This window comes from Molothrus ater, chromosome 18 (assembly GCF_012460135.2).
Source record: "Molothrus ater isolate BHLD 08-10-18 breed brown headed cowbird chromosome 18, BPBGC_Mater_1.1, whole genome shotgun sequence".
Taxonomy (NCBI): Eukaryota; Metazoa; Chordata; class Aves; order Passeriformes; family Icteridae; genus Molothrus; species Molothrus ater.
Window position 1 is genome coordinate 6,073,775 of NC_050495.2, and position 16,641 is coordinate 6,090,415.

Sequence of the window (16,641 nt, forward strand, 5' to 3'; positions counted from 1 at the left end):
ATTATTGTGTTTAAGTAAGTAAAAATCCAATTTGTCACCAATGTGATTTTTAGCCCGGTTTGCTAAGAAAAACCATTTTGTGGGATCATGCTGTCTCCATTTGTCTATCAGTCTGCTTCCCTCTCCATACTCTCCCTTCACTCTGCTTGTTAGATTTCAAGGAGTGCTTCTAACTTCAGCCAAAGCTTGGCAGACAGTCAGAGGTCTCCAAAAATTGCATTTCTGTGAGTGTCACAGAAACTGACATCTGGGAAGAAAGTGCCATTAAAATGTTCCTACTGAGAGAAGAGGTTTGGTGAAAGATCAAACACAAGAGACCTGTTGGAGCTCTTAGAGACCACCCAAGAATTCACTTGTGGGTTGCCAACCCGCAAGAAATTGAGTTTTCTTGGTTTAGCTGCTCAAGGAACTGAACACATATTTTTTAGGATTAAATGTGTTAATTACTGACTGTCCAGGTCTGTTGGATGCCTGGCTGTTATATCCACCACTAATTAACAGTATCCCACAGTTAACCTGAGGACACAGATAAGGGGAGGGATCAGGGGAGCAGAGAGATGAGCTGTCACCACAGATAAGGAGCCCCCTGGAAATGCAGGCCAGGTCTCCTGGGTCTGGGACTTGGATTTCAGCAGCTTAAAATATTTTCTTGACCCCTTCTGTCCCCAGTTCCAGTTTCTGGAGCTCACACACTCTGCTTCTTGTCAGGGGTTAGTGGCAATGATGAGAACCCGGGTAAGTGATAAGAGAGTGTGTTTTCTGGTCACATTTTAGGGAATTCCTAATGAAATAATGAGGATCCCATTTAAAACTACTTTTCCATATTACAGAAAATTCACATGGAAATGCCTGACTTGCTAGATTAGCACTGCTACCCTTGGAAAGGGAGAACACAGGCTTGGAGGTGAGGCACCCTGACAGCAGGACACACCACTCCATGCAGCTCTCTCTCTTTCCCCTGGAATTAATAAAAAAATTAATTCCTTTTGATTTCTTATTGTTGGAGTGCTTTTCCCTCCCCACCTTTGATAGGAATATAAAGCAAGGTATCATCCTAAAACCCATGAAGCCTCATGAGCAGAGGAGCAAACAAAACCTCTCTCTCTTTTTAACAGGGAATCTGTCAGTTCAGTATCTGTCAAAATACTTTTGAAAATAATCAACCTCTAGTTTCACAACCATATGCTGAGGCACTGAGGAGCCACAGGCATGCAATATCACCCATCAAACAGATTAGAGGCATCTTCTTCCAGCTCAGGGACAAAACCAGAAGATCATACACTGATTTCTGCTTCTAAAATGAATTTCCATCCTGAAATATCATTTTGCTTTATGACACTGCAGCGTGTCTCAGCCTAGTCATGTCTAATTGGTCCTGATCCTGCATGAGCTGTCCTGTCCTCTGGGCCTGGTTCTGACTTTGCTACTCAGTGCCATAAGGAATCCACACAAGAGCTTTTCTCCCCTGAAACTGGTCCACAATAGCTGTCAACACTCCAAGTTAAGATGCATTGTCAAACTGTGGAATGGCTGTCCTGGAGTGACCTGTTAAAAACACCACTGATTAACAATATCACAATATCATTGGTGCTTCCATGGGGAGCTCCACTTCTCCTTAGGGCCAGAACAGCTCTGCCATGAGCTACAAACCCTGACCCCAGCTCACTCATCCCATGAGCACTTCCATTGGCTTTAAAAGGAAAATTTCACACTGGCTTCATTCTTCCACAGGCTCCACTGTGTCTCAGATTCTATTTGTGCTCCAGCTCCTTGTCAGGCTGATTAAAGGCTGAGAAATGCCTAAACAAGTAGTCCTGTAGCATATGCAAAAATCCTTCTGCAATGCTCATCTCCTTCTCTGAGGGCTGCATCACTCAGCCCGTGGCCCTTGGCACGCTGGGCTGCTCCATCCCAGCTTCAAAGTCAGGGCCAGGTCTTTGTTCCCTCATAAATATTTCTCCTCCATTTATGCACATCTTTTGTTCACTCTTCTCATTGTGCAAAGAAGGACTGGAAATTCTCACTTTGGGAACTTTTTAATGAGTGACAGAAAGAGGGAGACAAAGCATCCAGTTATTAGGCAGATCAGGTTCAGAATGAATCACAGAAGAAATTCTTCCTTCCATGATCTCATCCGAGAGGGCTCTCTGCAGCCTGGCTTTGAGTTATGTGGGCCTGGAATGGGAATGTAGCTGTGAATATGGGACCCATACCAAGCTGCCTCTTTCAGGAAGCAGAGGGTTTTGCATACAACCCCACTGGATACAGGCATTATAAAAGGCACTTCCCTTCTGGAATTAATTTTCTGTTGAATGGAAACGCATCGAGCCACATGGATCTATTTCAGGAGGAGCATCATGCTGGCACAGGTCTAAAATCAAAGATTATTGGGTTTGTGTATTCAGAGCAGGAATAGCTGAGGGTGAAATGTTCAGTGCAGGTGCTGCCATGGTCACGTCTGTGCCTTTTAAAGGAGCACCCCACGAAGGATGTGTTGAGTGAGTTTGCCAAATGTTAAATTGAAGAAATAGGTGACATTTATAATTAATACCTGCAAACATTTTCACTGCTCCTTGTGATACTAGCAGTGAATAAACAAAAGACATTTTTCAACTGCTGAGAAAGTTGCAACTTTCTGGCAGATGCAAAAGTTCATTAAAGAGTGGTAGAAATGACTGGCCACCTGAAGAAAGGTGGCTCCAGTGAAGAATTTGGCTCCCCTCATCCCTGTGATGGTTTTGGAAAGTCAGCAGCCTAAATCCACAGACCTGGGTCCTGGGGACTCTCCAGACAACACACAAATTTTGTAACAGAACTACCTAAAAAAAAAAAAAAAGCGTTTTCCATAACCAAGGCTAGCACAGGCTCGCACCTAAACCACCCAAGCACCCATTTTTCCATCCCCAACATGAAAATTCAAAGCATCAACTCTTCCAGCAGCTGGGCAGCTCAGCATTAGGCTGTGCAATAACTCCAACATTCTCAGCTCTCTCCCCCTCATGCCCCACTCCCATCTGTTACATGGAGCCACCTGCAATCCATCAGCAGGTTTTAGCATTAACAGCTCTGGGCTGGAAAATCTGTTTTTCCTGTTAGAGGTGTGAACAGTGCCTGGTCCCTGCTCTGGTAGCACAGCCAGCACTCACCCCCAGCTCACAGCAGAGCAATGGGTGCCAGCATTGGCCACCAGCTGAATTCTGCTCCTGGCAGCCGCCAGTGGGGCTGAGTTTTGCAGATACAGAACTTTGCAGCTATCAGTAGCCTCGTTTCACACATGGCTGCATGACCAGAAATCTGTCTTACAAGGAACCCATAGAGCAACTGCAAATTTTCATCCTGAGGAAAACTAACCTTTGGGTTATACAATGCTATTTCAATTGGGGATATTTTTAGTCTTATCACTGCCTTCAGTTCAGCATGCACAGGAAAGAATACCACCAATCTTTGCTACAACACAAGGCTTGCTTGAAAATGAGTTAATATAACAAAAAATACATTTTTATTTACAAAAGCTGTTCATCCTAGAGGCATATGAGAGCTGTAGAAAAAAATAAACTCAATTTCTAAAAGGGCAGTAAGGCCCCATTGCCAAATAAAATACAAAACCAGCATAAAAAATCCAAATGAAAAACAACCAATTAACCCTACCACCCCACCAAAAATGCTAGAGGGGAAAAAAAAAAAAAGAAAAAAGAAGAAGCAGCAAACTTCCCCAGCATTGCAGGAAAGGCCTTTCCAGCTGTCTTCATGGATATCTTCCAAGAGAAACAAAATCCTGTGCAACAAACCCCCTTTTCCTGTGCAAATGGCCCTGCAGTACCACGGGCAGTACAGCCACCATGAAGTGCTCATCTGACCTGGTCTGAGAACTTCTTTTTGCAAAATGCAGACTGGAGGCAAACAGCAGAAGCAACAAGAGCCCTCAGGATTAGGAGTCAGAGGTAAAAAAAATACAAAGTTCTCTACTAGAAAGGGGAATCCTTCCAAAACCTCCCAGGAGGAGGGGCCCTGTTCTCAACCATTCTGAAGCAGCACAGGGACACAGCAAGGCTTCATCCTTTGTACTACATAGACATCATCATGACTACCAAGCCTACTCCTCATCCTGTGACAAAAATGCCTTCACTTGGCCAAATTTACTACTGGAGTTACTGTACTGAGAACCACAGACTGTGCTGATGCCTCTGGATCAATAGCAAAGATTAATTTAGGCAACTGGTTTCTCCAGGACTAAGTGCACGGGCGAGCTGAGGAGAATTTGAGTCACTGCTGCAGTGATAAAATCCTGCTTGAGGCAGTCACCCCGTGCAGGCAGCAGTGTCTGTCACCCCCACACTGCCACAGCAGGGCTGGCAGCATCTGCACTTTGCTTAGAAAGCAGTGCCACTTTTGCACCTGGCTTGGATTCCCAGCTGAACACGAGTGCTGACTCAACCACAGACGTGGCAATTTCAACAGGAACAAAATCCAGCAACACACTGGGAACACAGAGAGACCAGCCAGCTCTGTGCTGTCAATCCTGTATCCTACAGCTCCTTTCCACAGGGCTGTCTTGGCTTTGCACAGGGGCAGGAGGTGTCAGGAGCCTGCTGGGGGAGAGCAAGGCTGGTGCCAGTGCTGTGCCATTCTGCAGGGGCTGCTCAGCCCAAGGGAGAGCCTGCTCTTGCAGCAGCCTCTTGGGCTTGTTGCTCTAACCTGCAGCCCAGGAGGTTGAGACTGGAGCAAATGCACACTAAAGAATCTCCAGCAAGTCCCTTTGTATCCTCTACCACCAAATCTGAGTTATTTAAATGTGATTCCAGACACTGGGATTCCAAACATTGTGCTGTGAAATAGGTAACACTCTCCTGTAGTACTTAGGCATCCATAATCTCTGCCAGACAGAGCCATTTTTAAGTAGCAGAAAGCTACTAAAACAGAAGCTCTTTTAAAAACCTTTTCCTTGGTTTAGTTTTCTTCATCATTGCCCACTCTCCCAGGATGACATGCAAATTACAGCTCATGTATTAAAATTATAAATCAGACCGGTGGCAAGTGAAAGTGCTTCTAGAGAATGGCTCCATGGGAGGTGATACAAGGCTTAAGATATTCAGAAATCTATATTCTCACCTTCTCCAAAAACGTTTTGCTCATTTACTTCAACAACTCTTCAGCCCCCAAGAGAACTCTGCGTCCACACTGCGCATGATGACAAAGCAGAATCACTCTATTGTCTCCTCAGCTCCCTACCCTGCTGCTGCCCTCAGACTCTCCTTCAGAGCCAGTAATCAAGGACACATTTGATGGGGAAAAAAAAAAAAAAACAACAACAAAAAAGATTAGGCCTTTTACCACTTGTCAGTGATTCTCAAGATCAGCCCATTTCTGCTGCATTTTGCCCTCAACAGGGATACAAAACAATTCATGGCCCCAGGCTCATCCTTGGTTTGTGAGAAGATCCCTCAGAACAAGTCATCCCAGTAAATGAAACACAAACACAGAATTGTTCAGAAATGAAATGGCCTGAGAAGTGCAGTAAGAGGGGCAGGGAATGGTGTGAGAGCTCCTCTGGAACACCCATTCCACTGGGTTTCCCATAAAACGTGCTGCTGGGCTCTTTCCATGCACAGCAAGGAGTCCAACTGAGCTAAACCAGGTGGAATAAAAGTTAGTGTGAAGAACTGCAGAAAGCAAAGTCCCCTTCCTCACTGTGGGAGGAGGGCATCAAACCAGAGGGATAAGAGAGCAGAACTCAACTCCAAAGTACCACTTCCTTGGATATAAACAGATGTGGATATCACATCTTGCTTCATGTGGACCTACACCAGATCAGGGGTGTGATGTCACTTCAAGAAACAAGAATTTGAAAGCCCAACAGATCAAACTGAGAAATAACCAACAGAAACAAGGTTGTCACCTTTATCCTCAGCAGCACTACAGTGAATTTAAACTCAGAATAACCCCAGCTAAATCAGAGGGCCCTCTGATTTAGACCAAGTTGCATCATTGCTGCCTTCTGTTGAGTAAGTCAAGAAATCTTGGCTCAGGAGATGGCCTTACACTCTTTTAATCTCCTGCAGGACTTGCTGAGTAAGCAGCCAGTGCCAGTTGTGCTGTATCTTGTCTTCAAAACTGTCTGGAGAACCTAGATCTTCCAGAACCCCTGAAAAGATAGAAACTCTAAGGCAGAAAGACAGTTTTTAATCTGTTTGCACCTGCCCTGCTGTCCTCGAAACGAAGCTTTCCACCTCTGAAGCTTTCAGATATTCACAGGCATTTCCATGGCACCACAGCTATGAGTTTTAGGAAAAGCAGACACATCCAATTAGCATGTGGCTGGTTTAGCTCTGTGCTCTCAGGAGAAGATGACTTTGGGTCACTGGGAGGGTTTCTCTGGCTTTCTCTCTCAGGAACTGGAGGTGTCTTATTTCAGAGGACAGTTTTGATCAATAGGACTCCAACAAGGTTGGAAGCTGCTCTGCTGTCACTGGCTCTCTTCCTTCCTGTTATCCAGAACATCACAGGCTCTTTTTATTTTCTACTTTTTCCTTTTTCTGTCCTTCAGTGTGCTGGTTTAAACTAAATGATGGTAATGACGACCAAGAGAAACCCCACAAACAGCAATAATACTTAAAAAGTATGCCAAGTATACCAAGAAACAGAAACTGAATGCCCATTACTAAAGTTAGGGAGGAACATTAAAAAAAAAAGGCAGATTTGTTAAACATGACTCATTTATTTTCCTTCCCTTCATAAACCTTAATATTTCCTTGGATAAATGCCACACATTGAGTGTCTGGAACCTCATTCCAAAATGATGCTCCTGGTTCAACTGCTACCTGCCTTTATTTACTAAAAGATCAAACAAACAAACACTAAAACTCCCTAAACTCAAAAAACCAGCTTCACCTCTCTCCATCAAGGGTATTAAATTAAAGCCAGGTTTTCTAATCCTCTGAACTTGTGCAAGGGCTGTAGGTGTGCAGCCACCACACTGCAGCTCCTCTCTGGGAAGATGACAGACCCATATTTGCTTTTCCAATTCCAGCTAAAGGTACAAAGAAATGGAAAGATACTGAACCAGAATACAGCTGAAAAGGCAACGAAACCAACATCAGGCAAAGGTTTCCTTTCTGCCTCTGTAAACATTGCTTTTAATCTCATATGGTACAAATGATTCAAGTTCCACAAAAATGAGTCAATGATAAAATTACCACATGATTTTTTTTCCTGTCAAAATACGCTTTCTTCCCAGCTACAAAGGCAAAAAGCAGAAACATTACATAAAAAGTAGTTACCACTATATGAAACAGAGTAGAGGGAAAGACTTAAAAATCACTGATGTGCTGCTGGAATGGAGACATATCTTTTTGCATTTGTCAATATTTTTCAGAGCTGAGTGCAATTTTTTCTGTTTTACAAAAGAGAGCTGCCCTCTTTTTTAACCAAACTTTTAGAACTTTTCTTCCTAAAGTGCCTAAATAGAGTAATTCTATTCAAATATTACCTTATATTTATATAGGGGCTATCCAAATATTGGCTCATTATGTTTTCCCTCTGTTGTTTTGGAGAATAAAACCTTGACCTTCCTGAAAGCACTGATTGTGAGTTCCCTCAGCTGCATAAATCAATACTAACACAACCAAAACAAGTTTGATGGGGAAATTGGTCTGTTGGACTTGACCATCACTTTGCAATACAGAAGGTCAAGTTTGCATTGGGTAAGTCAATGGTGACTTAGCCAAGCTTGAGAAAATGACCCAGCACTATAGAAAATACTGTGTAGTAAACCAAGAAATGGCAGCCTAACTTAAAAAAAAAATAGCATTTTTCCCTTATGTCTTCATGAGAACCAACCTTGCTCTTCTTTAAAAATGTCCTAAAAATGATACCACATGAAGAGAAGCCCACCACCAGAAGGAAACCACATGGCTGAGGGCAGAGCCCACATGTGAGCTGATATTTCTGGACATGTTTTGGTGCTAATTATGCCAGATGTATGCTAGCAGCAGACCATAAACACATAAGACAGAAATAGTTACAAAATGTGTGGGCATGAGAAGGTGCAGTTTCATTGGTACAAGGCTGCACTCACACTAAATGTGCCCTGTGTACGTGTGGCTTTACCCCTCTTCTCTACCAAGTATCTGATCTTCAGCTGAGAGCTGCCAGCTGTAAAAACTTCTTTTTGACAACGTGGACATGTGATGTGGACATTCACATGACTCTCTTGCAGCCTGTTCCCAACCCTTACTTTCAAACGTGGAAATTTGGATCCATTTTCAACCAGTCTAGAGCTTATGAAGAATAAACTGCCCTTTAAAAAATACTACTGTAACTTTTACCTATGCAGATTGCCAGGCTGAATTTTAAATGCAATCACTTGGCTTCCAGTGCACTCTAAAAATCAGGACTCCCAGTCAGCAGGAATCAGTACTCTGCACCCAGGACCTGCTATTTCCATCATTTGAAGCCTCTGTGCTGCAATTAATGTGAATTGTCCACTTTTTCCCCCAGCCTCCTCCATGAATTGCATATGTAATGTAAACCCCATTTATCACACTGGAAATTGCTATTGCATTTAATCTTCCCAAAGAGACCAAAATCGAATTATGATGTGTAACGAATGATAACCTGTCAAATTCAAGGGAAAACTCCCAGCTCATCCCTCCACATCTAAAATAGCACAGGTCAAAGGGGTCTAGTGTAGAAGACATGGGTAGGAAGACATGATGTGAGAATACATAATGAGAAGATGAAAGCTCTCTAAATCTTTGCAGATTGAATGAAATCTAATTACATGCTGTATTGATTGTTGTGTATTACTGGAAAGAGACAGTGAAAAGGGAAAAAGGCAATTAGACTGAAATTGTAGTCTGACCTTCAATTGCTTTTGGCATCAAAGGTTATGCTCTACTTGGGGCATCAAAAATTCTTTATCCTCTCTGGTGAATCATTATCAACAGACTTAGATGCAAAACTGATTAAGGGAAAAAATTCAGTCAATTCAATAATTTTTTAATTTTTCCCCTTTACAAAAAAAGTAAAGGCAAAGGAAGAAAATACTAAGGTGTTATCATTATGACATTTAATGAATTGCTACCATGTCTAGCTGGTATGAGTTCTGTGTTGAATGACAATAAAATATATCCATCAATAGCAATCCCATAGCAAAAATAATAAAAAAGAATATATATACATTGCTCAACTAGGTCTATAATAACTCTGTTTTTCAAAATAAACATTGTACCCAAGGTCAAACATCAGGACGTAATACAAAGTCTCACCAAGAAAATTCCACTGACATGTTTCATTGCTTTCCTTTCCCTTTACATGCTCTGTTCATTTGCTTCCACCAAACCCAGCAGCAGCTGAGGGAAAAGAAAGCTTTCAGAAATACTATTTTCCCCAAGTTGATAAAAAACCAGAGCACGAGCCAAATGAAAACTATTGTTTGGGTGGATGTCTGCACGACTCTGCAGGGAATCATGGCAATTCTCATTCATCCTATTCTAAAAACTCCTGTTCTGCCAAAGATAATGGCAAGGACCAGCTTTCTCCTGACTTTCATCCATGGTCCTCTGTGTTCTGCACACACCTCCACAGGCACTGCACTCACTGATTTCATTCAGACTGAAAAGTTAATGAGTTCTCAAGTGATCAGTTTTGGGTTGCCTCTTTATACATTTATAATGTTACTGCCTGTGTTTCTTTTCCTTGCAGAAGGTACACACTTCTAAATAACATTTCCTTGATTGCATGTAAACAAATATGTGTGACAGAAACAAAATTCTGTGCAGCTGCAAGGGTGGTATCTCTCAGAGTAGCATTTTATTGCTCTGGATCATCAACAGAGTCCCTAGAAAATCCAGGCAAGTTTTATGAGTTCAGGACTCATCTATATAGAAGAGAAAAATAAAATAAAAGAACACTGAGATATTACCAAAAATATACTTAATAGGTAGTTCCAAATTTGCTGATCTCAAAGAGAAAGGACCAAGAGCAGAAAACTCAAATACTGGGCTGTGCTGACCTGCTGCAATGGTAGCATTGAGCTGGACTCAGCCTCCTGGAGCTTTGAGGGGCCCTGGGTATGCAAGGAACTCATATTCCTCCTGAATAAAAACCTGTCTACCTGTGTCTGTCTCTCCACACAGAAGAGACTTTGACCCAGCTGATGAAAAAGTGACATCCAGGACAGCCTCATTTGGCTCTCTAACCTTGTGATCAGGCAGCATGGGCAGGGCTGAGAAACCTGACTCAAGCCTGAGGTGAAGCTGCAGAGCTGCAGAGCACAGAGTGTTTGTGCCACAGCAGCCCTGCTGTGTGACACAGCACAGCCCTGTCACACAGGCTCCCCTGGATCCCAGGGCTGCCCATTAATGACACAAATAATGAGTCATGGCATTACAAACAGAGCAGCAGCCAGCTAAACCCAAATACAGATGCTTGGTCCTGATCTCACTTACAGCAATGCAGCTCTGATGATTTCAGTGGAGAATCTCTTAATTTCTTAGGACTTTTTCCTTCTGTTGAAACATGATGGGGGGAAAAAGTATTTTTTTCAGAATTAATCTATGTTAATGTACCACTGTGTAATAATAAGAAACTCAACAATCACATCAGAGAAAAAATTAAGGATAAATAAACAGGAAATTTTAACAGCTCAGCTTGAAAAACTTTCTGTATTTTCCTGTGTAAGAACTTCCAGGAAAAGAAAACTGCCTGCAGTGTTTGATATGACCTGAAGAAGCAATACAACATTAAGTTCAAGTAATTACACCATGACGATCCATATCCAATAAATGGAATTAAAGAAGATGAAGAAAACAGTTCCCAAGAAAGAGGCATGCTTTACAGAGAACTTCCAGTCATTGTGTGCAATGGTCCCTGCCTATCATGGTAAGGACTCTGCTGATTCTCCAGGGGATGCTGTGCTGAGATGAACACAGAACATGGAAATCCTTCCCAAAGTCTCCCCTATGAAGAACACCAAGAACAAATCTATTTGAGCAAAAAAGCCATTCATTCAGCTGTAATGGATATATCTAATTTAGTTTGTGAACTTTGTGGCTTGGTGGAATTCACGAGAATGATTTTCCTCTTAAATCCTACATTCTTCAAAACTGTTCCAAAATATGGTCAGAAAGCACAGCTGTTGACACTTTCTCTCTAATTCCTGAATGTGTGGGTTTGGGACCAACACCCCACTCCACATTCCCCCTTCTCTCTGCCCTGTTCATCCAGAGGAAAGTGTGAGGGGATGCCTGTTCCCTAACACTTGCTGGCACAAACTGCATATTACCATAGCAGCCTAACTTAGATTTATACATTCATTCACAAAGTAGTAATAGGAAACATACTTTATGCTAACCCTCCTATTTGTCTGCACTTTGAGGCTACAGTAGCCTTTCTTAAATCAATGTTACAAGTAAGATTTCCACAAGCAGCCCAGAAGCACATATTAAACATATCTACACTGACCATTTTATTTGCTGAGCATTTATTTAGTGAAACACTAAATGTTACATTTATATTATAATCTCATGCAAAAGTTCACTCCTTCAGCCTTTTCTTGTCCAAAACACTGCTGTATTTAATCACATACTTATTTCTTTGGTGTCTCACACTTAAAACTTCACAAATCCACGCAAATACAAATGCAGTCATTTTGAAGAATTAGTTTCTATATCAAATGTTATCTGTCCTATAACAAGTTTGATGGCTTAGCCTATTGTAACTACCATGGAAGGGTTCTTTGCTTACCTAGCAATATTTTACAAGGCTGGTGAATTAGAATGGTAAGTCATAAAAAGAACTGGTGGATGCTTCCCCTCCTCATCAATGACAATAACAAATTTAAATGGCAAAATCATTAAGGAAACATATGGGTGCTATGTTTAAACAGACCATTAATAGTGCACAATGTAAGAACTCAGCAGAATGTTTTTAAGATAGCTCTGAAACCAAGAATATGACTTCCAGCTATAATCTAACCCTGTATTTGCTATACAAACAACTTCCTATGCAGAGTTAATACATCCAGACAAACTGTAAAACCTGGTACAGTTTGTAGGGACTTCCTCTGATCCTGAAACCCCTGAACTGCAGCATCCTGAACTTTGCATCTATTGAGGAAGTCCTGACTTTGGACCAAGAGTTGGCAGAGAGGCAGGGTGGTGGTGGGAGGCTCGACGAACCCCTCCAGCAAACCCTGCATCACCTCTTGCCCTCGGTTTTCAGCACTTCAGTGCTGGGGTCGGTGCGAGTGATGCCCGGCTCCCCTCCCCAGCGGGGGGACACTTGGGGTCTCTCACCCATCCTGCAGCACCCCCCGGGACACAAGACATCCCCTCCCAGCCCCTCGTACCATTGAGCTGGTTGTAGACCACTTCCTCCAGGTGGTCCAGGCGCTGCAGGATGGACTCCCTGTCGGCCAGGCTGCCCACCTTGGCGCCCCGGCTCCTGGCCCGGCGGTCCGCGCTCCGGACGATCTGCACCAGCTCCTGGGAGCGGTCCTGGATCCTGCAGTACACGGAGAACAGGATGATGCCCACGAAGACCAAGATGTTCACCGTCAACAAAGTTTTGATTTTCCGTGCCACCGCCATGGGAGCCGCGGGCGCGGTGGCGGGGGGCGCATCCAGGCGCGGCGAGCGGCGGCCCCGCGGCCACCCGGAGAGGGCAGCGCCCGGGGCGCGGAGCGGAGCCGGGGGGAGCGCGGCCGAAGGCAGCGGAGCCAGGGGGAGCAGAGCCGAGGAGAGAGGAGCCGGGGGAGCGGAGAGAACAGGAGCGGAGCCCGGGGAAGAGGAGCGAACGGGAGCGCAGCCGAGGAGAGCGGAGCTGTCCTTCAGCACCGCCGCGCCGCTCCCCGCCCCGCGCCCGCCGTCGCCCCGCGGGGCCCGCGCCGCGGCGGGCAGGGCGGCATGGAGCGGGGCCGAGCGCTGCTGCTCCGCCGAGCCTCCTCCTGCTCCTCCTCCTCCTCCTCCTCCTGCTGCTCCTCCGGCGGCTCCCGCCCGCCCGCCCTCGCTCGCTGTCCGCCGCCCCGAACGCAGAGCGCCGGTGCGCAGTGACGTGCTCCGGGGGATCTCATCTACATGCACACGGCGGAGCCGCGCCCGCCCCGCTCCGCGCCCTGCCCAGCGAGCCCGCCGAACGCGCCAGGGGCCATCTTATCATCGCTGCCCACCTGGAGAGAGCTGGTCCTGCCCTCGGGCAGCTCCCGAGGGCGGCAGGACCAAGGCGTCCTTGCAGCCCCCGAGGGGAGGTGATGCTCCACCCGGCTCAGCGGTGGAGAAGAGATGAAATAAGTTCGCACGCTCCCCAGCAAGAGGGAGAGCTGGTAACGCACTCTGCTCCGTGGGTTTCTCGGCAGCCCGAGTACGGCTCTGGCTTGGGATCCTGCATGGAAATGACATGGTTGGGACCACATGCACAGGCAAGAGAAGTTCTTGCCAAACATCCATAGAAAAACGGACTCATAGAATAGTTTAGGTTGGCAGAAATGTTTAAAAGCCCATCTGCTCCATGCCCCCTGCAATGAGCAGGGATATCTTCAAATAGATCAGGTTGCTCAAAGCCCTGTCTGAGCTGACCTCAAATGTTTCCAGGGATGGGGCGTCCACCACCTCTCTGGGCAACTTATGACAGCACTTTACCACCCTTGTCAGAAAATATTTATTCTGTATATCTAGTCTAAATTGATAATCTCTCAGGTCATAACCATTAACACTTTAATCTCAATACCTATGGACATTAAATATGTCCTTTCAACAGCTTCTCCGTTCATCCTCACAGGATATACAGAAGGTCTATCCTTTTATACAAAAAGATATACCCATCTCACTTAAAGGGTTGCATACCATAGGATATATCCTGGTTCTGGGAATTTTTCTCCTTTCATCCTTCCTTCTTGGTTTCAGGAGCTACCAACTCAAAATCTAGCAAAGGTTACAACCTCCCTGAGTTCATCGAAGCTTGGCAAGCCCTGCTCAGGGTTTTCTGAGATATAAATTCTCCACTGCTGCTTCTGCTTCTGACCCTCTTGCTGCTCACCTTCTGCAAGGCCCCTGAGGGTGCAGTTTCTTGGAGAAGATGTGTTTCTGTCCTAGAGGAATTCTCTTCTCCCCTGGTCTTTTGAGGATCACCAGTGAGACCTGTGCTGAGCAGAAAAAACCTAAACTGGAGTTTCACTATCATCTCATCTTATCCCTGGAAGAAGATGCCACAAGTTTCTGCAGTGTCATCTCTTCCAAGTATGGAAATATGTACAGGATTTTGTTATTTCCTACATTACTGGATTCTTAAACACAAATAATGCCTAGGTGCAGGATGAGATCTTTCACTCAAACTGTAGCAAAACTCTCTTAGTCACTCAGCAGAAGCAGCTCAGAATCTGAAATTTTCCAGTGCTTCGATTATTTCAGGGGTATTCTTATTGCAAATCACTCACAGAATTACATTTTCCTAGCATATAACAATTTGGTTTAAGAAAATATTGAACTAATGCTCAAGTGCAGCTTATTTGATGGCTCCACAGCATTTAATATATTATAGCAACACCTGCTGGTCTTGATATGGTTAAGAATCTGTTACATCCCTATTTCCAATTATAAACTCCAAGTTCACAAGCTGGCCACAAGAATTCAGATTAGATTCTGACACAAATTTATAGTTTGTCCCAAGGCTTGTAAAACACCTTCAACATTCTTAGAGAATTTACCAAGTTTTGATGAGGATTTTTTGCACCACTGCAGTTTTAAACTGGCTTTCACAGACATGATTTCATCCATGACTGGCTTAGCCGAAGGAAACCACTTTTTCACCTAAGTAAATTTCTTAAATGGTCAGCTTAAAATATTCTCATATTCTTCTGTACACACCACAGACTGTGTTCACATGGCTGAAACCTCACCCAATATCACTCAAATAACAGCTAGCTCGTGTAGCTCACTGTTCCTTCAGACAACTCAAAGCAAGTTGCAAAAGAGATACCAGAGCTGACTGAAGGACAGAAGTGTTTCTGGATAAATACCATGATCAAATGATTTATTTCATTTTTTCCTTGGAACCAAACAAAAAAGGCACTGTAATATTTTTACATGAACAGCACTTGAGCTGAAGCTGCTGTTTCCTGCCCAAAAGGAAGTTCCAATTTCAATTCCCACTGAAAAGACTTATGTAGCCAAAAGAAAATTTGATCAAAATCAATATATATAACAGCTGGATTTCAGTGAAAATGCTTTAGCTGAACCCATAGGAATCAGCTCTGATTGCTGATCCGTCCTGCAAAGGGAGATCATGGGAGGCATTGCTAGCTGTTCCCAATCAATGGATCAAGCCAGAGGCAATGTTGGGATTCCATTCCAAACCACAAATCCACTTTCTCTCTCTCTCTGATTTTCACTCCTATTCATCTCCTATTTCCATTCATCATTGAAGATGGATCACAAAGATGCTGTAAAGGCACACCATGACCCCGTGCATTCAGATGGCAGCCCTCAGGTGATCCCACTCCACATCCCTGTGCTCCCCCCTGTGCTCAGCCAAAGGGAACACCTGGATGAAGGACAGCTGGCTGCAGGTGAAGGTGGTGTCAAACAGCCAGAGGTAAGGACTCTGAAAAGCCAGGCAGCACTCAGAAATATCCATCTGCCACAAGCATCTCCCTGAAAGCAGCAAAGATGGTTTATTGCCTTGGGGCACTTCTGAGCTGCTACTGGGCTGTCAAACTGCTGAGGCTGTAGTGGTAACAGCAGCATGTAAAACCAAACCTTGATGTTGTCTGAGGCTCTTCTGGAAGCTGTGCTTGGTCTTGTGCAACGTTGGCCTTACAACATTTGTATTTGCTTCTGTTAACTCTTGGTTACTGCAGGATGCTCCATCTTGGCATGAGGATGTTGATACAGAGGAAAACTTCAGCTGCTTCTGCATTTAAAATCCTGTTCTACTTAGCTACTGAACTATGAGACAGAAAATTTCACTTAAAACAACAAGAACTAAAATATTTTGAAAAGAACTCGAGTAAAGCATCAGTCTTACAGCCACTATGTACATAGCCTATCATGCAGCTCCTCAAGGCAACAGACTCCAAATCAATCTCACCCAGTTCATTTGGAGCTACAAACCTCAACCAATACACAATGGGCTTTTTTAGCCATCTACTGAAATCTGTAAATTGTACAACAACTGAGTATAATCAACATACCCACCATCATCTGGACAGTTCTCAAGTTAAGTTTTCCCCAAAAGTGCTCAGAAAAATGTATTAAAAGAGACCATGTGGAAGTGCCATCCCTACAGCAGAGTCCTTGGAGGAACCACACCTTCAGTCCCAGGTGTGGTGAGTACATGCTCAGATAACCAGTGAGTTTCAATGTTCTATGAGGGGTTTTATGTTGAGTTTCATTTTAAATGAGATGAAGGAACTGGCTGATGAAACGAAAAAGTAAGATTTTACTTTGGAGAAAAGGCAAGAAGAGGATGATTAAAAAGTTGCTTGAAATTTTTTTGAATTTTAAAAAGCATAGGTTGAAAAAAAATATTGAATTCAAGTTAATAACCATAAAATCATTCCCAACCACTTTTCCAAAAGGACAAGATTGATTTACCATTTCTAAAGAGACATACCTTTCTGATCATCCTACTGCATGATATGAGACA

At 43.9% G+C, this 16,641-nt stretch overlaps 1 protein-coding gene across 1 annotated transcript in view; it reads right to left on the reverse strand.

Annotated features, from left to right (window-relative positions):
- The window catches only part of GALNT9 (polypeptide N-acetylgalactosaminyltransferase 9), a 132,508-nt gene extending 119,578 nt beyond the window's left edge, over positions 1–12,930 (reverse strand). The window contains exon 1 of the mRNA XM_036393115.2: positions 12,350–12,930. Coding sequence (XP_036249008.1) covers positions 12,350–12,590 — 241 coding nt within the window. The 5' untranslated portion in view covers positions 12,591–12,930. The remainder of the gene's footprint in view (positions 1–12,349) is intronic.
- Positions 12,931–16,641: the final 3,711 nt, after the last annotated feature.